Source organism: Apteryx mantelli, chromosome 1, assembly GCF_036417845.1.
Source record: "Apteryx mantelli isolate bAptMan1 chromosome 1, bAptMan1.hap1, whole genome shotgun sequence".
In the NCBI taxonomy this organism is placed as follows: Eukaryota; Metazoa; Chordata; class Aves; order Apterygiformes; family Apterygidae; genus Apteryx; species Apteryx mantelli.
Genome location: NC_089978.1, coordinates 101,416,444 through 101,444,341, shown reverse-complemented (window position 1 = coordinate 101,444,341; position 27,898 = coordinate 101,416,444). Strand labels below are relative to the sequence as shown.

The window sequence follows — 27,898 nt, the reverse complement described above, 5'->3', positions numbered from 1 at the left end:
TTCGCCTCCCGCCGGCAGTGGCGCTGGGGGAGGGGGCCGCGGCTCGCCTGCCCGCGCCTGTGCCATCGCCTGCCGCCGGAACAAAGCGGTTCCGGGGGAGGGGCGCTGGGCTTTGGCCGGTAGCTGAGGAAGGGGTTATGGGGTCGGGGAGGAGGCGTGTCCCTGCGTCCTTCTTAAGGAGCATTCTCCGACCTCTGTGTTTGGCGGAAGTTGCGTCGTTACCTCCGTTTTAAGGCTGAAAAATGATGAGGTGTGGAGGAGCGGTGCCGTTTCAAAAGGACTCCAGGCGGCATCTTCCAGTGCACAGCGTAGCTGGAAGTACCCGTAACACGTCTCAATTAGCAGGGCTCTACATCTTCATTTTAGAAGAGGAGCAACTCGAGAGATTAATAATGGAAAAAAGTAGAGATATTGAAATGTAGTATCATGATAATAGGTGATTTCAGTAGCCTTGATATAAACTGGCCTTTGAAACAAAGTGTATTAAATAATGGTTCCTGAGGCACTGACCTGTTTGTCTTACAGCATCTTAAGGGAGATGATGTTATCATTTTGTGTTGTACAGGAGTTAATTCAGGAAGTGATGTTTGCCTATCCTTATGATAGCAACCATGCTATTGCCAGTCTCGCACTAGAACAGATTTTGAAGAGTAAATGGTTAAAGATATAAAAGAAGAAAAGTCCTTCAATAATAGCAGAAATAGGAAACCTGCAGAAGAATCAATATATCTTTAGGCTATTAAAGGTTTAAAGAGAATCAAGAAAGATCAAAAACGTTGCAGGGAATAGAAAAGATAGCTTTGCTTCATCTTTTACCTTTTTAACAGATGGGCATGCCCGTTTCTGGAAATGGAGATAAGTGGATATAAAGATTGAGGAGTTATAAATAACAGGGGAAAATGTTATTTTTAAGTCACAAACACTAAGGAATACACCCCTTGGTCTGTTCTTAAGCCTTCCTATGGAAGCGACCTAGGTGTGGACAACAGAAGTAGGGGCCAATAAACTCTGTGGCAAATAAGCCTGTATGTGAGAAACCAGACAATTTTCTATCATACTGTGCTTTCACATAAATAACTTCACTGTCACACAGAACAGTGCACGCTGTTGGACTAATGCATAAAATTCTTGTATAAGTTACAGCAATTTGGTAAAGCAGAACTTGGTGTTACAGTAAATGACTAATAGAAATCTTGCTCTGTGTTCTGCTGTGGTTCACACCAAAGTAATATAATGTTCTTATAGACTAGAGTACTGGTAAAATCATTTGTGGAAAAAATTGCATAGCTGTCTTGGGGGTCAGAGAAAAGCAATGAGAAAGCTGGGAAGATTTCTAAGGAAGAGCAAGTGAAAAGACTTTTATTATGTCTTTTATATCTTCCTTTCTAAGGTAAAGGATTTCATGAATTGAATTTCATGAATTTGTTGAACCAACAAATACATGATATCTCATGAAAAGAAAGTGGGAAAGTAAGACAAGGGGGCAAAATGCTTGCTAAATCATTGACACCAAGAAACCAGTAAGAGGTTATGAGAAAACTGCATTTAAATGCATAGATAAGATGTAAGAAACAAAACTAATGCAAATTTGTGGTTCTGGTTTTGAGATGGCAATAAGATACTCTAATAGAGTATAATAAGATATAAGATACAGCTCTAATCAAGTATGCCAGTTCTTGTGTTTCTAGCAGCCCAAACTAGGCAATCTGTAATCTACAGGAGAGGTGTTCCCAACTGGTGAGCCATGCATTATTGATGAAGTCTAAAATTAGGCTCAAGTGAATAAAGTTTTCCACGTTAATTAGTTTAGACCCTTGCTGAGGCTTGGAGCTGGAAACAGGAATCATGAATAAGGAGAACTGCTGAAACTTTAAAGAGCAGTGATGAAAAGGGCTTGCAAGAGAGGAAGGACCAGGGGAGCAGTACCAGTTGTTTGTGATCCAAGGAGTGCATGATAAGAACTGCAGGGAGGGGGGCCAGCAGTTTGGCTCGGGATGCAGTATTGGGGTCTGGGAGGTTTGAAAGGTCTCAGAAGGCAACATCATTGAGAGTGGGAAACAAGGAGAGGAAGGCAGAAGTAGGGAAGGGAAAGGCATTTAACCTTAATTACAAAGGTTGAAAATCACCTGTCTACAGGAAGAATTTTGCTTTGACCCTTCTTGGCTTATTTCTCAGTCAAACCATGAGAATAAGAATTCTCTGACTTCTAGAACACGTTGCAGAACATGTGAAATCAAGGTTTTCCCTGGTCCTCATGAAAGGTTCTTGTTTTATGGGAGATTTTTGAGTATGTAAACAGAAAACCATGCTTTATACATATCAAAGAAAATAAACTTAATTTTGGTTAAATAACTGATATTATTTCTTTACTTCTTAGATATCCAGACTGTTACAAAAGGATGCAGAACAGGAATCCCAAATGAGAGCTGAAATTCAGAACATGAAGCAAGAACTCTCAACCATTAGTATGATGGATGAGTTTGCTAGATATGCCCGTCTGGAAAGAAAGATTAACAAAATGACTGACAAGCTTAAAACTCATGGTAGAGTGCAATGTTTACTCCCCTGTCAAGTTTCTGAAAAAAAAATTTTTTCTAAGGATGTTTTCAATTTTAAGTATATTTCTCCTTATCTCTATAGCCTTTCACTTTTTCCTCCCCCTTTTATCCCTTTTCACTGTCCCCCCCCCCTTTTTTGATTTTTTTTCCCCATTTTAGAGGGCTTTTTTTTTTTTTAATCTTTCAGTTGCACATGTTTCTGCATACACTAGTAAGGGTGCAATCTTTGATATGAAATTCTTTTTACAAGGATTTTCCTGGGCTTCACTGTTTAACATATTAACTGTTTCTTATGATGCTCATCAGGAATTGTGGAAAATGCAAGTTTTCATTCTATGTTTCTTGGTAGGTATTCCAGTCTACTCAGTACATCTAGATATTTTGAGTAAGTCGAGGAAGTTCTCTGCCATTAGGAAAAGAAAAAATACATTAAAGTTGTATATCTTCACTGCAGAAAGGGTGCTTTGTTTGGCTGGGGCTATTTGGTTGTGCTACAAGAGGCTAGAGAGAAAGTGTTGATCTACAAGGTAACCAGATGAAATCTTTGCTATTGTTTTGCAACTCTGTTTGACCTTATCCAGTTGCTGTTATGATAAAGCTAGTGCTTTGTCTCCATCGGGATTTTGCAGTGGTATAATCCATCATCTCATGGTAGAAAACACAGGTAGTAAACCTTTGGCACCAGAGCTTCCATTGTTGTCTTTGTCCAAACTCACTAACTGATTTTAACAAGATAAGGAGAATACTTGCTTTGTCTGCCTTCTCTGTGCAGAATGGATGTGGATGTTTATACGCTTCTCCCTTGCTTGGATAAAAGACAGTATTTGATGTTTTGGATTGTTTTCAGAAATATTAATATTAACCAGTAATTTCAATTAAACTAGATGTGAGTAGCTTACTTAGCAATCAGTAACGCTGTTTTGTAAAACTTTTGGCCACAGTTTTATTTGCAGATGTGTTGTCTTCAGAGGGTGTCTTTATACTAGTCTGAGGTGCTGTACTAGAACAGATATTGCGAAGAGACTTCTTAGTATTGAATCTGACCAAGACTGACTCAATGAAGGGATAGTCTTGTGATTAGCTTCAACCATCTTTCTGGATGAAATAAAGCAAAAAGTGCATCTGCTACAGCAGTCATTCTCCCCTTTTGGGAAGGGGAAAATCTTATTTTATGCTTTGTCTATAGCAGGTTCTTGAATTAGTAGCCAGAGACTGTTCTCATTTGGGAACAGGGTTCTTGATTATATGTGACATTTCTCTGTCTAGGATATCAGTGTTTCAAACTTTTCACCGTAGCATTAATTAATAAACTACTATGGGATACGGACCTAGCACTTCCTTGCAGAGGGATACTTCTGATATACCTGTGAATCATTTTAAAACAGATTTTAACCATGCGTATGATGCTTAAGTGTAATGTTCTGATTTCAAGAGTGATATATTAATAAATTATTAGTTTTATGTAAGTATAATTTACTGTTATAAGTAATGCAGAGTAATATTTTTTTCTTTTAACAGTAAAAGCACGAACTGCTCAATTAGCCAAAATAAAGTGGGTTATAAATATTGTATTCTACATCTTACAAGTAAGTAAATATTTTATTATGAATACAGATTACTAAAACAAATCCTCACTAGTGTTACATTTCTACTCTCCTGCATTTATTAACCAATGATCAATCACACAGCTACTTGACATTCTGATGACACAAAGCATGCCAAGCTGAAACTGTTTCTTAGACACAGAAAGGAGAAGAGATGTTACTGATAGGGTCTGGTAGTTGTGGATAAAAGGGGTTTTACATTTAAATTAAACTCTTATTTTTCTGTGTTTGAGATGACAAGGTATGAGTTTGCCTTAACTCTTCCATTACTCTTTTTTCATTTATATATGGCACTGGACACAGGAAACTTCTGATACATATGTTTTGCTTATGTTTTGGAATACATAAAATATCATGCTTTTGCTTAGGATGCAAGTCTCCACTTACAGCTGCCACACATTTCCCCACAGTGCCTCACCAGATTGTCTCTGTAGTTCAGACTTGATGCCATAGAATTCCACGAATTTTCTGCTAGTAAGGATGACAGTGCTTAACATGAGGATATCTTTTGGGTAATGTGAAAGCTGGTTGAATTACTAGCTGGCTAGGATTATGGCTAAAAACAGTCATCAGAATGTAACAATTTGTATTACTATTTTTACCTATGCTACATTTGAACCAGTGTCTCAGAAGAATGCAGTATTTTCCAAAGCCTCGCTTCTACCTCTTAATATTGTGTGTGAGGTTAAGATCATACCAAGGGCTTTAAAATGTTCAGAAGTTGTTTGAGAACAATGTAAATAATAAACTATTGTCTTTAATTAGAATTTGTGATTTGCTGCTTCAGAATAGCAAGGGAAATGTACTTTGCATATTGTTATACAAACTAATAAAAATTTCCATCCTAGGCTGCCCTGATGATCTCACTAATTTGGAAGTACTATTCTGAGCCAGTTACAGTGCTTCCAAGCAAATGGCTTGCTCCACTGGAGCGCCTGGTAGCCTTTCCTACAGGGGTGGCAGGTAAGAACTGTACAGTGGAAAAATACATTTCCATCACCCCAAACCTGATGCTAATATAATATAATGATAAATATATATAGATAATATATAATTATATAATATAATGATAGAAAACATATATATATCATATATACGATGGTATATACATCATACATAATGATAAAAAGCATAATAATAATGATTAAAAACAATACTTCCATACATTTCTTAATAACAACATTGGAAGCTTCAAACATTTGATTAGCTTTTCTATGTATACAGGTTTTGTTTTCGAACAGAGCAACTTTGTCTTAATATAGAATACACCCTGGAGAAGATTTCAAATCAAAAATATTTTTATATTAAGAAAACCACTGAAAATAGTAGAATTAGGTTTAAAAATGGGCAAGTACTTCACTGGCTGTATCGCTTACATGTGTTTCTTATAAACTGCTCAGGTTTCATAGGAACATAATTCCAGAATGACTTAGGTATGCTCTTCGCTGGCTGCAGTTTGTTCTGTCTCTTCCCACTCTTTTTCCCATCATGCTTCTGTTGTGTTTTTACCTAATTAAATCCTTTTCTTTTGGGCAGTTTAACAAACTAGCAATCAAAAGGTTTATCACAGGTTTCAGATACATGTTTCTGAGTGAAAGGTGTGATGGCTGTATGCTAATGGGATAAGTAGACAGGCAGAATGACAGGACAGTGTAGCATTGAAATTTATTGTCAGGCTGTAACACAGCTGGTAAATCTTCATATTAGACTTCCAAGTCCCTGCTCCCTTAGAAGGAATTCTAAAATATGTTGCTGTCTTACCATTTTATTAGCTATCTAAAAAATGGTTCCTATCCAGTGTGATTACTGGCTAAGACAAAACCATTTCTGTGTGGGGTAAGGGAACAGTCCTTGCAAAACATTTATTTAAATAGCATTTTAATGACTTTAAAATACTTCACATCCCTCTTTGCCTTCAAATCTCCTTTATTGCCTTTGTTGATAAACACATTAAAGCGACTGCTTTTGAAAATTCTTCTAGGTAATGAAGTTGAGAACAGAAAAACATTGAAAAATCACCAAATCACCATGGTTTCTTCACCTCTATGCTGTGGATATTTTTTGTTGTGTTATTTTTTTAAAAGAGTGTAACTATACCTGGCATAAGCATAAAACAGAAATCTTAAGTTTTGATCTCTTTTTATTTCCTGTTTTGCATGGTCAATCTAAATGACAGCTCAGTGTCTAAAAGACACTGGTCCTTATGGTCCTTCATGGTCCTTATAACTGACAAGCAAACCCCCCTTTTAAAGCAAATGGGTAACTATTCCTGATAACTTATGGATTTCGTTCCTAACTTCCATTAATAGGACATGAACTTGCAAACAGTGCTCTTTAAAGATTTATTGCATTTTTCTTGATCATTTCTTCATTGTACCTCAGCTTTCCTGCTGTATTGCAGTCAGGACACACCCTATATTCTATCATACAGATACAAATTACTACACTGCTGGTTTGAATGACAGGAGCATTTAAAACAGCAGTACCAGGGATTGGATTAGTAATGAAGGTCTCTAGGGCTTTTACATACAGCTGTATGCAGAACAAGGGGAAAGGAAGGTACAGATTTAATAGTCTTAAAACACTGCTTTAAATTTTTGAGGAAGACTTCCTCTGTACTTCTCTTGAATCTCTGAATTTAGGTTTTACCACATTATTTTGTTACTTGCCATACCTTTAACTTTAGCAACCCTAGCATTTTTCGTTAGGTGAACGTTTTTAGAAGTTGTAGGTTGAATGCCACACACTGGCTCATATTCCTGTTGTTCAGTACTCTCTTCCCCAGATAATCTTAAAACTTTCTCAGAACCACCATGGGCTTAACTGTCATCCCTTGAAGAAAGATATTTGTGTCTAGAAAGAAAGATATTTTGTTCTCCTTGACTTTGTAACTCTAAGTTTTGTTTTTGAAACTTCCAAAGTTGTTTTCAAAAGCTGGTATACTTTAGGGCTGTTGATGCCATGCTTACATTGTGTTTTATGTCTCTTTCAGGTGGTGTTGGAATTACGTGTTGGCTTGTGGTTTGCAATAAAGTTGTAGCTATCATGCTTCACCCTTTCAGCTGAAGGAATCTCAGTAATCCATGGAGTCCTAAACTATGTTTTCATTATCACTGTCAAAAAATGGGGAACAGGTGTCTTTTGTGAAAGACTAAATCTGAGCTAATTTCTGTTACTTCAGTTGGATATCTGTCAGTATTCTTTTTCATTTATATTATCTTTCCTTAGTTTGTTTTTCAGTTTCATAATCAGTTTTTGAACAACAGCATTGCTGTCTATAAAACCACATTTTCTGCCTATTTTGACAAGTGATTCATGGCATGACCTTAAAACTTTGTCATGGCATATTCACCAAGATCTAAAAATGCTGGATTTTTATACCTTTAAGTTGGAAATGCACTGGCATTAGGAATTGTTTTGGGAGCTTTGTTGCTTCTTTGCTGTATATTATGGCAATTTCACCCAAAGGTGGGATTGTATTTGGTGGCAGATGGGACTAGAGGTAGGTAGTTTGATTGGCTTAGCGTAAAACAGAATGAATTACCTCCTTGCTTTTTTACACCAGAATTTGGGGTATTCTTGGACTATCTTAGAAAATGCACAATTGATACAATATGTAGAATCAGCTTGTTGCCTCTTGAGATTCTGTCAGTTGCCAGATACGGGATGGCTGATTACTTTTTCTGCCCTGTCTTTTAAAATTCATTGAACACTTAAATTTTTCCTGCTCTTATCGAAAACTGACCTTTCCTTCTGTGATTTTTTTTTTTCTGCTTCCCAAACTGAGTGAATATCACTGACACTGGTTCCTTCCACGTTTTGGGAGGAAAGGTCTGACCAGCCTTCTTAAATTTCATGTTAAGAAGAATAAAGTAGAAGACTGCTGTTCCTTCAGAAAATACATTCCTATGGTTGCAATATATATATATTAATGACAGTTCCGGATAGCTCAGAAGAGTGTATAATGAGAAAAGGCAAATTAGCAATTTAAATATCTAAAGTAGTAAGAGGTGGTAGCAGTTGTACAAACAGGAAGAGAGGGGAAAACGATCCATTTTGAAGTACATCTTTCTTGCTATATTTAACTACAGGAAACAGCCACGATTATTTTGAGTTTAAAGGAGGACAAAATTCTACCTAGTACTGTGCCTATTGAACAGTGCATCTTCCATGGTACAGTGGTATCTGCAACTCATATCACTGTTGTCCCATAAGACAAACCAGTGGTTTTGTAAAGATCTTGATCCACAAATCCACAACTTTTTTTTTTCTTTTTTTCTTTTTTTTTGACATGAGCCTGAACAAAGCTCTTATGGTGGGCACCCTTCCATTTTCTGCTGGGCTTTGGGGCTTCCCACTCTGTACAGTGGAACATATTAGTTCTGTTATATTCAGGTCCTTTGTGTTCCTGCAGGGATGGACCAGGGCCCCTCCATAATTAACGTTACCTTTAGAAATTAATTCAAAAGGTCATGATATGTTTACTCTGTGGGTGTATATATATGCATGAAATGTTTTTTCTTAAATGTTAATTTAAAAAAAAAGACTAAAATTTGTTTTTATATTAGGGATTACATTTAGCCAACATAAAAATGAATGCATTAAGTATCAACAAGAAAAAAATGTAGGGATTGAGTCTGCTATGTATAATTGTGTTTTTATTCATGAAATAAAAGTTTTCAACCCATTTCAGTTTTTCTAATCCATGTTTTTTTAAAGGTTAATTACAGTTTTCCTAAAGAAACCTATGTTTTTGCCTAAGGAGATACAGTTGGAATCAACAGACCTCATATTTAGATTTTTTTATTATAATTTTTGAAGTATTCAGGATGGATTATTTAACTACAACATTGATATAATTTTGAATTTTAAGATGTGGCTAATGATACTGCCACTTAATTTGTTAAAGAGTTTAACATGGAGAGGTCAAGAAAAGCAGTATTGCTTAAAACCTTCAGAATGTTATTCACTATTTAGCCACCCTTAGCATGGGGTAATCAAATATGTGGTCTGTTGGCTGCTCTAGTCAAACATTTGGGTGAGTAAGGGCAAAGAGGCTTTTGGTCATATAGTCAGTACAGACAGGAGTGTTCAATTATTTATATTTGTTTGCTCTGAACTTGGGGACATCAGTAAATACATTGTGGAAGTATTAATAGTTCACAGAGGGGAAAATACCTGCTCTTCTGATTGCACCAAATTATTCCTCTTTGAAATCTGTCCATTCTACAGCTTAATCACTACCTCAAGGAAAAAAATCTTTAAGATTTTGAAGAGAAATACATTGCAAGTAGGTTCAGATCAAAATATCTTAATAGTCTTTAAATCTTCTAGGGAATACTTTTTTGAAGCTGTTCTTTAACTGTTACCTCTTTAAATTTAATAAAAATAAGCATAGTTTTTCTTAACTCTGCTTTTTAATAAATATTTGATGTTTCATGAATTACTGTGAGGCACAAAACAAGTAATCCTACCCTCGCTAACACAACCTTAAACACAGGATGTTTTAAAGTCTTTTTGAGAACTGGTTATGCCTGAATTCTCCAAAACAATAGTTTGCATTTGCGCATGCATCTTTGGATGTCAGCTGTGGAAGTTACCAGGCAAATTGCTTTGATCAGTTCTAACAGTGGAAAAGAATGAAGCTTCAGAGTTTTATAATGCTAGTGAAAACAATGTAATGCCAAATTATTTTTATTCTGTGTGAATTCTGGAAGCTATTGCAGGAATGAAGAATAATTTTATTTAGTGCATTTTGGGTACTAATCAAATAATGAACATTGTGAAATCAGGTATCTCTCCACAAGGAGCTGGCAAATAATCAAAATTCAACTGCAGAGAGGATTCCAAAACTGAAAATTACCCCAAAAGGACTACCTTGGACGCCCCTGGATAACAGCTTAAAATGTCATAACTGTTAAGGTGCTCTTAGTTCATAAGATGCATTATGGTCCTCCCAAAAATGTTCTGTGACAACTGATTTGATGACCTATCATATTTGAAGAATCATTGAAAAAAATTCTCAGTATGTGTAACATTTAATGTGTTTTATGAAGGTAAAAACATTAGTAGGTAAAACATGTTTCAGTAAGTGTTGAAAATGCTCTGTATTTCAAAAGATTAAAGATAAGTTATATTCAAGTTAATATACTTGAATATTGAGTGAAATCATTATTTTTTGTGTTCTTGTGAGGTTGTTCATAATGATTTCATTGGTGTTAGACTGTCCATATCATAAGCTAGCGGTGTTTTGAAGTTTGGCTTGTGTAACCGTGCATCCTTTCACTCCTCTTTCTCTACTTCTCTCATGATATAATTTGAATGGTTGTCTTTTAAAACACAGCGTGGTCCAAAGAGTTCTTTCATAAGACTGTTTTTCCTTTCAGTGAATGTCACATGAGTGCAGCCTTCCACTTCAATGAAACTGTCCTTCTGCCTTGCTTTGGTAACCTTACCAAAAGATGGTTCATATAGTCCAAATGAATTTTTCACTTTTGATTCAGCTGTTTCACTGCAGTCCTGAAGTGCATGTCTATGGTTGCAAAGGCTGCCTGTTCCGGATTTTGTACCTGATGCAGGAAGCCCGTGATGCAAATTTTCAGTGGCTTCTGAGAATATGTATTGTTTTTTCAGTCTAATGGGTGTTTTGTTTCTTTGAATAGGAGCTACACATTTACTGTCTTCCTTCCCACTATTATTTAACTGTTTGTCTGGCTTTTGTTCTTTTTCATATTCTTCCACTGCATCTCCTTCTTGATTGTTCTTTTTTAGAATGTCATTTAGAGGAGTTTGTTCAGTTTTCATCAGTTTTTTCAGCTCCTGTTTAAGCAATTCAGCTTTCCTTTTTTGCTCTTCCCTCTTTTTTTCATCTTGTTTCATGTATTCCAAACGTGTGTGTTCTTCCGTCACTGGTTTGCCTTCCCTTAAAAATTCTAAAATCAAATATTGTGGGTTTTAGGAACTTTTTATATTGTCTAGGAACCTAGACAATCATGAAGCATTAGTGAAAGAAAGTTTTACTTTCTTATTTCTCAGCTAAGTTGTTGTTGATGGCTCTTCAGTCTTGAGGGTTATGACTGTGCTATTTACTAATAAATATAGCTGGATGGGCCAAGATTTAAACATGAGCATTGTGCCATTGAATCTAAGTAGATATCTTTATTTTGATCTTTTCATGATGTTTAGTTTTACTAAGTGAATAAACATGCAAATATTGTTTATAATCAGTAATGAATACCTCACAGTATCTTAAAGACTAAATATAAGGCCAGAAAAGTCATGTGTAAAGTAATAGGCAAATCACATCAGATCAAAACTCTAATTGTCACCTTTTTGCTTTTAAATGAAACTTAAACATAGCTATGATTTTCTTTCCCTAAATTGACAAATCACTTGATTGTTGCATGGGGCAGAATATATTACAGCTCTCTAACCTATTAGTGAGTTGGTTTTGCTTTTTAAGAAAAAGGTATATGTATACTCAATGCTTACAGTAAATACATTTGTCTACTGCAGGGGAAAAACTGTAATGGGTTTCTGTGTTTTGAAGAGAATCAGAGTACCTCCAAAATGAGAAAAAATCCCAAATTAAAGGATAAGTATGAAGTCACAATAATGAAAATAACTAAATAAGACTTCATTAAGTAAGTCTGATAGCAGTAACTGGAGAAAGCCTGAAGAGAATCTGGCAAACAGAACTGAGGAGAGAGTTCCACAAGCAGAATCAGAACACCTGTGTTTCCTGTCAGTTTTAAAAGGGGATTTCAAAGACAAATGGTGACTTCAGTTATCTGGAGGGGTTAAAGGATGGGCTCTGGAAAGGCTGCAGGCTGAGAAGATGGAGTACAAAATAGAGAAGTTAACACATTCCAGATTCCTAGCTCTGTTACTGATCTAACAAGTGACCTTAACGACCTGCTTCACCTCTGTGTCTCCTTTTCTGCCTTTGTCTAAATTGAATGTGTGACCTTTAGGTCACGTAAAGTCTCCTCTCATATGTGAAGTATTTAGCATGATGGCATTTGGATCTTGGTTGAATATGTAACCTTACTGTAATGAAAATAATAATATTTTTAGAAAGACAAAACTCTGCTTAAAGGAATAGGTACATTGGCTACTTCTTACTTCTGTTGTACAGAATCTCTTCAAAATATAGCTTTTAATAGACAAGTTTCTTGTATATAACCTTTACAAGAGAACACAGTCAATGGCTAAGGTTTACAGAAAGTATATTTACAGGGCTTACTGTAATGAGGAGATACTTCCAGCCCCTGAAGAACTCCTTTTCCTTTCTCAGCAACAGATTTAAGACCTTCACTTTCTTAGCCAGAAAATTCAACAGCCAGGGGCTTAGCTAAAACACCTGGTCTTGCTGTGGGGTCCCACAACAGTTTTTGTACACTTACTTTGCCCAACAGTTCAATTTGTTGTATGTGTGTTGCTAGGTACATCCCTTCAGAGAGTAAAGCAATGGTATTGTTGACAGAGCATAATTAAATTCTGCAGCACCTTTAGGGTATAAAAGGTTTGAGGGCATATATGGTTGAGAAGATCTAAGTCTTACAGATAAAGAGAAAAGACAGATCTAGACCAGCCTCTGGGCACGCCTAATCAAACCCAAACCCTAGACAGAAACGTCCAATGATAATTAGTATGATGAAGATTCACAACCAATAATTGAGCCCTATTTGATTAGTGTGGGATTCACAGAGTAACCATTAACTAAAGTGTACTTTTCGATAAAGCACTGAATTTTACCAACATAACTGGAACATATTTTAAAACTGCTTTTAGCAGTACAGCAGTATAAAGATGCCTGATACTGTGGAGCTTGTCTGCTGGCAGTGCAGCAGCACCACCAGCAGCTGGATTTCAGTGATTCTTAATATATTATTTTGTTGTTGAACTAGTTACTGTCTGTCAGATGCCAGTTAATGGCCCTCAGACCCATATAAATTATCAATATCAGCAGTTCATTCAACTTTTCACAAGATCAAATGAGTTTCTGAGAAAAAATGTTAAAATATACCTCTACATGTCCTATTAAATGTTTCCAGCTTTGGGATTTTCTTGGTTGGTTGCCTTTTTATTTTACATTGGGCATCTCTGTGTGCTTCGTTGGCTTTAACTTTTTGATTTTTATCTTCTGAACACTTTTCCTCCTTAATTGACAATTAAAGATAAAAGTAAAGGAAAAATATTTGTTTAGTAACTTTTAAAAGTACATAATCAGTGGAATACTAGTAAAAAGATTACTCATTTCTATTACTATTATGTTCTTATTTTGTATGGCAACTTTTGTCCTACATACTTTCTGTAATATTTACAATAATTATATTCAAAAAAATGCAAATCATAGAAAGCTAAGATGACAAATCGGGCTATTAGGTATAGTATTGAAACTTACAGAATAACATACAACTTAGTTGAAAGTTTAACAAGAGATTGAATCTAGATCTTTCATACCTTTGATAGGTGAGCAGAACTTTTTTCTGTTTCCTTGTTTTGGTATTGTGACAGCAGTAGTGATCTAAAACTCTGTTTGTCTACTTGTACTGATTTGTTTAAACTAAGACCTGTTGAAAAAAGACAATCATTACAGTACCTACACTGCATAGAGTAGTTTCTGGAACTATATTGTTGGTAGAAACAAAAGATATCTAAACTAATAAACTAATACTAGCCTTTGGTCTAGGATTTAAGCCTATCTTTTTGCTGCATGTCATAATGCACTTTAATAAAGAAATTCTGTCTGGCTGATAAATGCTGAAACTGGAACATAAGCATAGTAAGATTCCATCTTCAGGTTGTGTTAGTTAATGCCTTAGGTTATGACACTTAAACTTAGGTTTAAGTATATATCAGTGAATGATAGTCCTATAATGCACCCCACATTCTAAATAATGTATCATTGTCTTTAACGCAGGAGTATCTCAGCTAATAAAGAAAATCAGGGAAATAACTAACAAACAAAACATTGCTGAGTTTGAGACAGATGTGTTGTGACTGTCCTGTCCAAAGACACATTAAAACTTGATTGTCTAAGCATTTTTGGACTTTTTATTAATAAAGGGTGTGAATTCAGCTACCTGCAGTTCTGAGCATTTTCATCAGTAAATCCTGAATGTCTTAGTCAGATCTACAAAGAAGTCCAGTGCAGATATAACATGTGAAGTCAGACAAAGGCATCTATACCCTACAGCCCATATTTGCTTAATTTGCATGGTAACATTTTAATCCAGACTTGCCCTAGAGAGGTCTGGTATGGGGCCTCAGCTTTCAGGTTCCTAAATTCTGATCCTGCAAAGGATAATAAGTATGCTTGCTTTTATGCCTTCTGACTTGATTAGGAAGCTTGCTCAAAGTTAAGCATTTATGTAAGGCTTTGCAGAACCCGACTCTTCAGAAGAAACATTTAACACTATTTGAAATATTTAGGCTATTTGAAAGATTCCAAGTGAGTGGCTGAATGGGACTTTAAAAGAAATGCCTGCATGGAGATGGAAGGGGGAGCAGAAGAATAGTACATTGTTCTTTTATCCTGTTAGCTACCGTATTTATGTCAAAATTATTTTAAGAAAGTTGCTAACACAGAAGCAAAAATGTGATCTTACCTACATCAAGCTTCAAACTTGTTCCCAATTTTGTTCTCTGAAATCAGAGGAAGACTATCCACTAAACGATGATCTTCAAGTGTTTGCTGCTTGGTAGTAATAAGGATGTTGATAACTAGATTTGGAATGGCGCTGATGATGTGGAGGAAATTAGTCGTCTTTTTGAACCAGTTAACAAGTTGCTTCAGATGCCTTTTCAACAGAAATCTGTTGAGCATTCCTTAGATTCAGAACTAGGGGGAGCTGTACCTTTAGATGAGCCAGTGTGGTCTAACCTTCCCACAACAGAGCAAGCTTTCCTCCAAAGGAGAGTTTATGAAATTCATTTCTTGGACTTGCTCAAGAAATTCATTTTATTTATGTACGTATGTTTCACATACACTAAGCCTACCTTCAGCTGTTTATCATCGGGGTGATAAAAAATGCAACACCACAATTCTTTTTTTCTTTCCTGCTGGGTAAAAATGTTTGCAAATGCAGAACGGAAAATAGCTACTTTTTAAGGAAAGTAGCTCTTTCTGTTATAGGAAAATTCAAGTCAGTAGGTGAAAGGGGGGGAAAAAAAATCCAGTTCTAGATTTCTAAATCATCTGTTTCCATAAACTGGCAGAGAATGAAACCTTTATTGGCCAACAATACCAAAAGATCAGAGAACTTTGCCAGTAACCTTTTCACATTACAGAATATATCAAGTCTCTCTCCAGCTGAGCTCCTTTATCTTGCTTAAAGAAAAGATAAACTTAAATAATAATCAGTGATTTAAATACTGTAATTTAAATAGCAATATTGTACAAATCCACACCTGAGTAAAATTTAAAAAAAACACAGCTGGTGATATGAAGTAACTAACAGTGCTTTGTAAAAAAAAGTCTGACTCTGAATGAGGTGTAGGAATTTTTTAAATCTTGCAACTTTAATTATTACCTTTTCTCCTGTAAATGCAGACCAATGGATTTGCAAAGGCAATGTATTAAGAAAGAAGTAAACAACTGACTACAGGAAGACTTTGTACTGATATGATATCGCTAAGAATTCTGTGGGCAGGTACAATATTTTCAGAAGTTCTGTTTGCCAGTAAGTGCTCTTCTGTTCCATATGAAGAAAGTGCCAATTTCTCCTTCAGTTCAGAAGCAGGAATATTTGACCAGTATTTTAAAGAGGAGCTTAACTCAGGAAAGTGAATATTCAGATCATCATCCAAAATTAAGGGATATAACTTTTTTTTTCTTTTTTTGGACTGTCGACAGAATGGCTGTGTTCCAATGTAGGAGGCAAAATGTTACTTTTGGGTTGGTAAAGTACTTGAAATTTATTTATCAGTTTCTGTATAAAACACCTTTATTAGTAAAATCTAGATATAACATCTGAGGCATATGACAATCTATTAGAAGTTTATAAATGCTTCAAGAAAATTATATTCTTCTACATTTTGTCCCTGATGAGTATAGTGAGCATATGGACAGCATAACAGCTGTTGTGTTGTATGATTTGTAATTGTTTTTAGCTGTTGTTCTCTCAGTCTCAAGGGGTGGGATTCACTTGTCTGAACACAGGCGCCTAATGCTATTTGAGATGCTGTACAGTATTCAAGGTATCCACATAAGGCTGGCCAATATAACACAGGACCTTTGGGACACCAGTGTCCTTCTGCAACAACAACTACTGAACCAGGCAGAATATGCTAGGACATCTCAAAGGGCACTGGATGCCTATAATTAGGCAACTGAATCCCACACAAGATATTTACTCTTGGAGTGGTTGACAGACAAGATTACATGTGATAAACATTTTTCCCTGATACCTGTCTGAGCATCCATGTGAAAGAAATACTCTCTACTAAAGAGCTCTTTCTTCCTGTTGATAGAATTAACTTTCTATTATTCTGTTCTGTTACTCTATTCTGTTATTCTATTCTATTATTCTACCACATTATTCTAAATAACATAAATTCCATTGATAGAAATAATTGAGAAGATGTGCAATAATTATTATAATCTCTGGTTGCCCATTTGAAGTTACTTGCCCCATGTAACCAAATGACTACAAAGGATAAGTACTCTCTTCTCTCAGACAAGCTGACAGTAGGATCATCAGACTGGCCTTAAAACTTTAAAACTATCTGAAAACACCTCCTCTCCTTTTCCCTCAACAAAATAAAAGTTGCAGAAGCTTCAGTAATGGACACTTAAGCATTTCTGCTATTTATAAGTTAGAGGGTCTAACAATTTTAAAGATGGGAAAACAGCTTTTAAAGACCCAACCAAATTCATTATTTTTGTTCATATAAAAAAGCTGTACTAAAACTGATAACTTGCTACAGTAGGGTTGTTTGGGAGGTGCTTTGATTTAGTAAGTCCTATTGTGGGAATTCCCCTCCTAGGACAGCCACTTCTGCTGGCCAAGTCAAGGGGAACAAGCTGGACAAAAATTAGTCTACAAAAGTTACGTGGACTGATAACTTTGCCCTGTCAAAATCAAATCAGCAAACAGCTCTTGATGCAAATAGATACTTAAAATAGCAACACTACTTCAGTGTCATTATTATACTAAAACCATATGTATACTAAATGCTATTCATGCTGAAAGTTGAGTTAAATATTGAAAACGGGCTAGGTATTTGTATTTGTAAAATAAATGAGCAAAGAAACAAGCACTTGTCTTTAAAATGTATGTGCCAGAATATTTCTAGCCCATATAAAAGTGCCATTTTAGCTTTTATTTTGGAATACGTACCACAGTTATAAAACAATGCAAGTTTCACATAACTAAGCAACAAAAGAAAATGAACATACATGTACTTTTTTCATGAGGTACTGAATCACCTTTGTCCTTTGGAATTTTAAGCATCCGATTTGCATATATATTTCTTATACACAGTTCTCGTTCCTTTTCCTAGGAATAAATAAACAATATTAAACTTCTAATATGCATTAAGAATTACTTTCTACCAACTTAATTTTCCCACGCTGGGAGACAACCATTAGCAATTTTGCTTTGTGTTAGGCCATGTGGTGACTTTGCCATTTACATCAATGGGCATCAATCATCATCTTTCATGGGTCAGCTCAGAATCTCCCTCTTTTAAGGCTAAGAGCACACCTGAACACCTGCAAGATCTTTTTCATGGCATGGTGTTCAGAAGAGGAAGCCTTCTCTTAACGATTTTTTCATTTGTTGTTCTTTATTGTTTTGTTCAGAGTATTTTTGGCTTCACTTCCATGGTTTGTTTTACTAAGCGACTGTTCACTACATACACTGTTCTGGTTTACAACCTACTACTTGGTAGGTGACAAATTTCAGGGGCACACTTTACAAATCCATTTTGCAAGCCTTCTGTTTCCATACTGAAATGCATCTTAAACACAGAAGAAGGATTTCAATTACACTCTCACTGTATCGATTCTTCTTAGTGTGGAAAATAGGACCTGCATTTAAATTAGAGATACAGGTTGATTTCAATGGGGTTCTGAATACCTTGAAGGGGCTGAATAGCTGGGTGCCCCAAAATATGTATGTATAAGAATAAACTCTGTCCTGGCATAGAAATAGGGTTAGTAAGTATGTCTGCTCTTGTTTGCGGTAAAAAATTGAACGTTTTGTGAATCTAAAGATAACATTAAGAGAATGGGACACACAGAAAAAGTGTGGAAAACATATGAAATAATGGAAATATCTCAGACAAGTGTTAAGGTGAGAACTATACTTTAATAATTCTCATTTCAAAACAGTTTTACATTAGTGTTCCTGGGACTTTAATTATTCCCCTTTCCCAGATCTGCTCATGTAGGAGGTCAAACTGTGCGGCTGGGATTAGTACTGCAAGTGCTGTTTAAGAGTCTCTGACACAGGGCCTGGGCGGACTGCTGTACCTTTTTCCTTGCCCAGCAGTTCACAGGGATTTTGCAGCTGGGCAATCCTTGTTTGCAGTGATGCTGCCAAAGATCAGGAGGAAAGTTTCTGCCCCAGACAGGGAGCTAAGAGGGATAAACAGTGCCTCCCTATAGAAATGCAAATCTCCATGCATCCTCAGGAGTTGCCCATTCTACCCTTGACAATGACTGGAAAGACTCCCCACAATAACATCCTCACTTGATCCCACTAAGAAGCAGAAGTTCCATAGAGGGATCAACAGATGGATCAGTCACTTCATACTGAAATAAAAAAAGTGTATTTTAACTGTGTTACAAATACAGCTTAGATTTTTAAAAAATGCAAGAATTTTCATGTTTTCTGGAATGTGTACTGTTTTTCTTATTAATTACTTGTATGATATAACGGCTGAGCCAGTTTTGCTTTTTATTCCTATTCGGTGTCACTTCTGGCTTTTCATTTAGTAGTATAATGCTATGTTTGGTTTACAAATATTACAGTAAAAAATGAACTTGAAAAAATATTTATGTCTAAAAACCATGCTGGGATTAAAAAAAAAACAACTATTGAAACATTTACCTAAGTTTTTTTTAATTAAAGTTTAGTTTTGCAGACTGTAATATTTGGCTCATTTTGATTTGAACATGTTCTTGAAAGGGAGCTCATAAAAAGTTAACAGATGAATATATTGACCTATATATATCAAAATGATAACAAGTTGGTGGGGATTACTTGTTCAAATTGCTATGGAGTAATCTCCATTTTGATTAGTTATTGAACAACATTAGCTTTTGACAAATAGACCCTACAATAATTTCATCATTTTACTTTCTGACTTTTTTGTAGACTACAAACTCAGCTAGGAACCAAATGTTCCAATACTAAATAATATAAATGAGGGAAAAGGAATAGATACGGTTAAATACATGAAATACTTGAACTGTCTTGTAAGAACAGAAACCTATTTAAAATCTTGAATACCTTAATTTTTTGGTGAAGAGAATTAATTTCCATTTGCAAGTGTTTTGTAATTATTCCAGCTTCAACAGCTTTTTTATTCTCATCTGCCAACTGACGGCTAAAGGTGCTATTGTTCAACTTCAGCTGCTTTTCAAGGACCTTAAAAAAATTACATACTTTAAAATGTGGATGTACTCAGTATGACTATTCAAGAATTTCAGTTCTTATCAGATTTAAAAAATAAGCATGCTAAACAATAAAAAGATTCTAATAATTATATTCCTCTGAAATGTATGACATTATAATGAAGTATTCCTAAGTTTACTCTAAAAATGAACAAAAACTAGTTTCAAACCTAATTTTACTAAACAAAAAATAAAGTATATTTAGCATTTAAACAAGAAAAATAAGTGTACATTACATTTCTGATGGATTAATGAATACAATCTTGGAGAAATTTTAAGACATCATTTCTATTCATACAGAGATCTATTAACTGTGGTGGCATAAGGAGGCTTAGCATGAATGAATACTAGGTACGTTAGCAAGTACTTTATCATTAGAACCCAGAAAATATTATACCGTGCACTGAATTTATAGTTACTAAAATTATAAGTTGGGCATCCAATCTTGCAAGCTTTTTACAGCTTCTCACTGGGACCTCTTTAAATAGAAAGTTTTCAAAAGAGAGTCTAAATTCAGCTGTTTGTATTTCCTTTTTTTTTTCATCTAAGAACAGGTATATGCGCTTCTGACCTAGCTGTTCAGATGTTCTGGACAGCAGTGGATTGAAAAGAATGTTCAGTGTTACAGGGTTGAATCAGAAGCATTAATTTGACAAGAAACAGCTAAAAACTTTCCACTATTCTTGCACAGAAGCTCTCTTATTGTTTTCAAATACAATGGTATGCACATATTACCTGTATTCTCTTATTACTGACTTCCATTTTTTCTGTAAGGACTGATAATCTGTGATTAAGTTCATCTCTCTCTGCAAGAACCTTGTCTTCTGAAAGTTTATGCAATGCCTGCAAAGCATCTTTATTTTTTAGCAGCTCTGCTTCAACTTTTCTGAGCTTCCTGGATGTATTTCGTTCTTCCTCCTGAGACATCCTCAGGAGTTTCCTTAAAGTTCTTACCTCAGTATAATGTCTTGCCAAAAGATCAGGCAAGTTATTTTCTGAATTTTCATATATACCTATTGCTTTCAAGTGCCGACACTGAAGCTCTTTCAAAATCTGGTTTTCTAAGTTTGATGCTTCTAGCTTGTGCTGTAAATCAAATAGTTCATTTTTCAGCTCTCTAATTTTCTGAAGTTTTGCTGATGATATTCGCTGAGCCACTCCATTTTTTCTCTGGGTAATCATATTATTCTGCAGGCTTAAAAATGAAGTATTCTTATGTTGCATCTTCTTAGCTGGCAATTTCTTCCCTCCTGCATTCAGACCAAAGCAAAACGATACCATGTCATCTGAGACAGCAAAATCACTATGTATTTTTATTGTTCATATAAGCTCAAACACTGCTCATCCAAGCTACTTAAATGTGCTGTATTTGACAAAATGCCAACAATCTATACTAAGACTCCAATATTCAAATATTTCACAGATAAATTCATACAGATTTTGTATCTCTGTGTGTATATACATACATGTGGCTACCCTGGGCCATAATTAACTAGGTCTTTAGGAGGTCAAGATTCCCTGCTTTCATTCTCTCATTCTCTCATTCTTCATTTTCATTCTAAACAACCATCATGCTCATACTCCATGAGCAAGGGTAGCTAAGTACGTGCTGTCTTCTGAGGCAAATAGCAGTAACACTCTGTGAATAATTTAGTAAAGCAGGCTTATTTAAAACAATTAGTCCAATATCAAGTGAAACAAATTTTCTCTCTGTAAATCATTCAGGTCACTAATACATCTGTGAATTGGGGATTGATGAAGCAAATTATCCCATCTGGAAAGATTCCCACAGGCTTCAGCAAAGAAGGACGTGGATCTTAAATAGGGAAATTCACTGGAAGAAAAAAACCAGTAATCTATAGACCTATAAGAACTCAAAAAACAAAGTGATCACAATAGTACATGCTTAAATTTCTCTGCAGCTTGGAATTCTTATCAGCTTTCTAGAACTTCCAAGTCATCTTTGAATTGAACTAAGTTTTTTACCTTTTTATATCTGCTTATGACTACAGAATAGTTGCACAATTGTCTACACTGTTTTTATACAGTAATTAAAAAAAAAAATCTTTAAGGCCCAGCATTCTAAGTGCATTACTCTCATTTCCCTTTCCTGAAATTTAATTAGAATTTGAAAATAGTCAAGACCGTTTATCTGAGCGTTTTCCCCCTTTCCAGGCAAATAATTTCACAATAGCTCTCAAGGCATTTCAGGCAGCATTTTGCTAGAAGATTATTATGATTATTTATACATCACATAGCATTTTAATAATAAACCAGGCAAGGTTCTAAACAGGAAAAAAAAAACAAAGATAAGAGGCAGATCTTTTTAAGCACTTCTGTTGAATTCAATGGGTAATCTGCATATGAACTACTGACAAAAGCAGGCCCTAACTAGGAAACACAATTGCAGAAGAGAAGCAACATCAAATCAGTGGCAAGAAAAGGAAAAGTAGGAGACTGCTGAAGGCAGCATAAAGCCATGGCCTCACTGCTTCCACTACCGATGCTAGGATGCTGGAAAGCTATGGAAAGATGAGTGGGGCAGTGGCTTCTGCAAAGCAAATGGCTCCCCTCTGCAGCAGTACCTTTTCCTACCTTTTCCCTTTCCTGCTGGTGTCAGCTGGACCAGCCTTCCTATTCTCCACAGCTTTCTGTCCAGGTCTTCTCCTCCCCTTGCCAGGACAGGGCTTGGTGTTCCTGCCTTGGCCCTGGCACTGATACCTTATTTTTGAGGCAGCAAATGTCAAAGCTGCTTACTTGACAAAGCTGTGAAGCCTTAAGCCATAGGACTGCATGGAATAAGGCCTAAAGAAAAGGGGATGATGAGGAAATTGCGATGGTGGTCAGGCAGAATAAAGTAGACATGATAATGGAAAGAAGTTTGGAAACCATGCAGGGGAACACTCACCCCATCTATCCTTTGTTCTTATTCCCTAAATATCTGATATATTCTGCTGTTTCAGGATACAAACCTGATGGTCTTTGTTCTGACAACCATACTGACAGAAGACAAAGTGTGGGCAAGTAGATAGCACTTAATTCATACAAAGCTGTAAGGGGAGAATAGGGTTATCAAATTCAGGGTGATAGCAAAGGAAAGGCCAGAAAGAACCTGAGATCAGGAATGAGGAGGAGGAGAAACTGATTTGGGCAGAGTAGTTAATTTTTTTTAGCTATGCTTTAAATGAATTAAGGAGAAATATTGTAGAGATTCAGGTAAACAGAGAAGAAATTCTAGCCATTAATCAAGGTCAGAGATAATCAAGTCCTTCCAGAGTGAAGAAAATTAACAGGTGCTGTGAAAAAAAAACTGATCAGATGTAAAAAAAATGAAGCAAATATCCTGCCTGCATATTCTCTGTAATACAAATTGTAGAATTCATTTCCACTTCAGAAAGACTACAATATGAACATGAATCTGGTCATGCAAATATTTGCAAAATGAGAACAATGGTTATATTACTAATTTATTTTTTGCCACAACAGAACAACAGGATGTGAATTAAATGGAAAAACACCTTCCTGCAAAAGCTGACAAAATATTGTAAAATCTAGTACCACATCATACAGGATGAAAATTCTGGTTGTAAGTTTGTTCCTGGGAGACTGATCATGTCAAGTTGCCCTGAACAACCAAAACCAACCATTTAGAGTACCCAACAAAGCTAGTAGCTAATAATGATGTTTTCTGCTAAACAGATAAAAATATTTGGTCACTCTTTCTGGTCCTGTGGTTTCACGCCAGGATAACTTCTTGACACTGGCATAAAACTTATGTAATAGAACAGAGAATCAGTGTTTACTTTCTCTTTTTTTGGTAGATTTGTGTCTTTTAGATTTTGCAGATCTAGGTGAAATTGTGAAGCTTAGGAGGAAATGAGTCACTGGTTTTATAGTCATTTTTTGACTTGGGATGGTGGGATTTAAGAAAGTATATGTCTAGATATGAAAAAAATGCATAAATTAAAGGATTCTTCACTGCTAGCATTTACATAAAGGGAATATATTTGTCCTATATGGCCACTCCATTGAAGCATAAATTTAACTTTATATATTATAGCATGACTAAGCTGGCCAAAATATATGGCTTTTTTGTCAAAACTGACACTTTTGTGCAAACATATCATTTTTGAGTAACTTTTCCTTCGGAAAGGCTTCTCAGACTCATCCTGCAATGCATGGTCAAAACCAGAAAACTTACAGTATATGTGGGAGTGCTATTTTCAAGTCCCCAGATTCAATAATGAGGAATAAGGATTGCAAAGGTGTTTGTGCATCACAGGTGAATATCCTGCCTCCTGAATCACTGAGTACTGTGGGATAACACATAGGGAATCTCTACCTCTCTTCTCTCCACTCTCCTGTTTTTGAAATATGAATTATTGTTCATTTTTTCTGCACTAAAAAACTGTTTCCCAAACCTTTCTAATCACCGAAAGAAAAAGCCAAAGAAAGACAACAGCTGTATTTCTCAGGAGAGTCTCACTTTACTACAACCAGAAAACAAATTACCTTTTTACCTTTTGGGGGGACGATATGCTGCCCTTTTTTCTTTTTTTTCTTCTTCTGCGATTTCTTCTCTTCAGTTCCTGATAGTTTTAAATTATTGCTCCTTCTAGCTGTTTCTGAGCAGTCACTGACGAAGTCCTCAGAATAGTTAGCATGAGAATTTTCACTTTCATTTTCTCTACCGTATTGCCTACAATCATTACTTTTGCCACAGATGCTGCTTTTAATACTTTTATTTGACTTCGGAGAATCATTAGCGTCCCTGCTTTTTGTGCCACTTCCTGACTTATTATCTTCTTGCACTAAAATATGGAGGAAACAATGATCTGAATTCATCATTATGTTGCTCGTAGAAGACTTAAAAATTGACATCCATAACCTACCAGGAATCAGAATGTTAGTGAGTTGATCACATAAAAAACTTAACATAAGCAATACTGAACAGTACTAAACTATACTAAACAATACTAAAAATTACGAAGTTACCCTTCAAAAAGTACAGTCATTACTCTTTAATCCACTGAAAATAATTATGTGGTCTATAATAAGTGGGTAAGTCTGTTTCCAGAAAGAATTGCAATATGAAATATCTTTTATCTCAGAATTTACTATAATACTGGCATATATTTTCTAAAGATTTACAAGATGCTACTATTTCAATGCAAATAGATACCATAGTTTGTAATGTATATATTTTGCCCATGATTAACATAACAGGGGAGAGGTGCAACTGTATTTTTGCTTAATAGTTAAAAAATGCTTTGCAATATTAAAAAATACTTACAAATGTTTGACAAGTCCCTAGATGCTGTCTGGAAATAGACTTAACTGATAATTAGAATTGTGTTCTTATATAATTTTAACAGTCTATTTATGTAACAAAAAAATCAATTTAGCCATATTTTTCAATATTTAGATCACAAATTAGACCAGAAACTTAAGCTGTACATTAAAATAAAACAATCTTAACTGTTACATTAACATTATAGGCAGAGTATATTCCAGCAACTAAAGCTGCACAACATAACATCTATTTTAGAGATTAAAATAAAAGTTTTCTTAATCTTTTGGGATGTTATTTTATTTATTTTCAAATCAGAATCATTTGTGAAAACAAGCCCACTAAATAAAAAAAACAGTGTAATAAAAGTGTCTCTGCACACTTTCGGAAGAAACATTAGGGAAAATTTCAGTGGTTTTCTTAATGATATAAATTTCTTCACAGTCTAGCTATACTTAATATATGTTTCCTTTGAAAATGACATAAGATACTTATCTACATCTTCAGGCACCCACAAAACTCTGAAAACATCACCTGTAATGTATTGTTGTTGTCAGAGATGTGGTTTGGTGATGATCTTTGTTTGATCAGCTTCCAAGCAACATTGCTGCTTTCCTTGGAAATGTCTTCTCTTGGTGGTCTAATTATCAAACAAAATGAACAATCCTAATCGTTAAACTTTTAAAAAAAGAACATATATTTATAACAAAATGCTTAAGTATTTTCTATTCTTTTTTGTTTGGGGGCGGAATAGCAAGTATGCAAAAGGAATACGAGGGGGGTCAAAATGATTCTTGAATTCAGGTATAATTTAAAAAGTAGCTTAAGCTAAAAAAGAAAATTTTTTAGAATATTTAATTATTTTGATAACATTTTTGCCCTGTGATAGCATTTAATTTTAAATTAACTTAAGTTTATTAAAGGGGAAAGAATCACTAACTCCCAAAGAAAATGACGAAGTGCAATTTAGGTTTGCACAAAACGTTTCAAGTCAAATCAAAATAATTTTCTTCCTCTTCATTCCCTCATATGAACAACTGTCCTTAGTGGAAAAGTAAGAAGTGCCCGGGTCCTAGTAAATTTGAGCCAGTGCAGGAATCCATAAGAGATGGGAACTCATGTTTCAAAATGAGAATAAGGCAACAGCCAGCCTGGTACATAGACTTCTATTTCTGTTTAAATGTGATCTGGCACTGTCATCATTTTCTGGCCAAATTGTGTTTAAATCAAATTATAGCTTAAATTAAACTTAAAACGACTGCTTTCATTCATTTCAATGAGAAGTGTGCGCTGAGCCTCACTATTTAGCTTCAAAAGCAGAGGGTGAGAAAAAAATGTAATGGAAAAGGACAAGAAGAGACAGCAAACCAGAAGAAGAGAAAGAAAGACAAGAAACAGGAAAATGAGACAAAAGATATTACTGTAGAAATGAAGAAAAAAGAAGCAGAAGCTGAAGGGGAAATTAAACTCAAAATTGGGAGAATGTGCGTTGAGGAAACAGATGCAGAAAAAAAAAATAGGGCCAAATCTATCTGTCAAAGATGAAAACACCATTTCAAGCATCCCAAACCAGCAAAACTGCCATGGGGAAGAATTAATTACAGTTGGAAAGCAGTAAGAGAGTAAGTAGGAAGGGGGGATCATGGTGGGAGAACACAGCTGTGACTTCCCTGGCAGGGAGGGTGCATCTGTCCCTCAGCCCCACAACCCAGGCCTGAGCCCAGGCACCGCAGGGCGCTGAAGGGGCCAGGACGGGCCAGGCCTCAGCGACCACCTTGCATGCAGAAAGGGTGATGGGGAAGCCAGGGCCCTCCTACCGGCCTCCGGGCTCCGCCAACAGGCCCAAACAGCTGCTCTGCACAAGTCAAGAGCTCCCACGCCTCTCTCTCGCAAGCGCAGGGCTGCCCCACACCTCAGCTCCCAGCCTCTCTCCTTGCTCTCCTGCCCCATCCCCAGGGCACCCATCGGGTCTCAACCACCACCTTCCTCTCCCCAACCGCCCCAGAGTGGGCTGCCCTTCTCCGGGGGAAGACGTGCTGCCCTGAGGCCCTGGCAGCCACCCTGATGGCCGGCCTCACGCCCTCCGAGCCACCTCAACACCCTGACAGACCCCTTGACGCCCCAGCAGCCGGCCCCCCGCCGCCCCCGCGGGGCTCTCCCCGCCCTGTGCCCCTCCGCAGGCAGAGCAGGACAGCGCCGGCCGCCCCTCGCCGCTGGGCACCCCCAAGGCACAGGCAGGGATCCTCGCCTTTGCCCCCTCCCCTAGGAAGACGCCGCCGCCATTACCGGCCTCCTCAGCCGGCAGGGCGCGGGCGTGCCGCAGTTGCCATGGGGACAGGCCGCTGCCGCGGGGCACCCTGGGAGTTGTAGTCGCCCCCGGCGTGGCGTCACTCCCACTTCCGCCTTCCCTCCCCCCGCCCCAAACCTATTGGGTTACGTATATATACATCTTATTTTATTTTTAACAACAAAACACTACTTGTCTCCCCCCCCCCCCGCCATTTCTGTACCCCACTGGGGCAGGGGGCGCCACCCCGAACGCGGTTGTGCCACAGCTAAGTGGCAGGTCCCACTGCTTCTTCATTTTGCACTAGATCTGCGTGATGGATCTGAGGCCTTGGGATCCCCTCACTGTTGTGGAGAGACCCAGAGCGAGCAAAGGCCAAATTCAGGAGGCGGAGGATTAGTTGTGCAGATTTGCATGAAGCATTTTATACTGGGCAAAAAAAGTTCTAAGAGGAAAAATCCCAAAGAAATAATAAAGCCAAAACACTATTTTTCTTCAAGGCTAGTCACATCAAGAATAGTGCTCTAAAAT

At 36.5% G+C, this 27,898-nt stretch overlaps 2 protein-coding genes across 2 annotated transcripts in view; one reads left to right on the top strand and one right to left on the bottom strand.

Moving 5' to 3' along the window:
- LOC106494901 (SH3 domain-binding glutamic acid-rich protein) overlaps positions 1-27,898 on the top strand; it is a 58,383-nt gene that overhangs the window by 445 nt on the left and 30,040 nt on the right. Inside the window, exons 2-3 of the mRNA XM_067298581.1 lie at positions 2,378-2,543; positions 4,077-4,144. Of these exons, the coding sequence (XP_067154682.1) occupies positions 2,378-2,543; positions 4,077-4,144 (234 nt within the window). The remainder of the gene's footprint in view (positions 1-2,377; positions 2,544-4,076; positions 4,145-27,898) is intronic.
- LCA5L (lebercilin LCA5 like) lies at positions 589-25,945 on the bottom strand. Its single transcript, XM_067298573.1, has 8 exons — positions 25,615-25,945; positions 24,311-24,678; positions 20,526-21,040; positions 19,627-19,764; positions 17,568-17,667; positions 13,628-13,737; positions 13,191-13,323; positions 589-631 (listed from the first exon to the last, which is right to left on the bottom strand). The coding sequence occupies exons 2-8, from the start codon at positions 24,669-24,671 to the stop codon at positions 615-617; spliced, it is 1,374 nt and encodes a 457-aa protein (XP_067154674.1). The 5' UTR covers positions 24,672-24,678; positions 25,615-25,945; the 3' UTR covers positions 589-614.

Bases quoted from the DNA above. Each gene is read 5' to 3' on its own strand.
- LCA5L (XM_067298573.1), bottom strand. From the start codon at position 24,671: ATGTCAATTTTTAAGTCTTCTACGAGCAACATAATGATGAATTCAGAT. The intron at 19,765-20,525 runs GTAATATGTGCA...AATTTTTTTAAG, and splicing joins TCAGTAATAAGAGAATACAG to GTCCTTGAAAAGCAGCTGAA. The intron at 13,324-13,627 runs GTATGAAAGATC...TTGTCAATTAAG, and splicing joins GTTCTGCTCACCTATCAAAG to GAGGAAAAGTGTTCAGAAGA.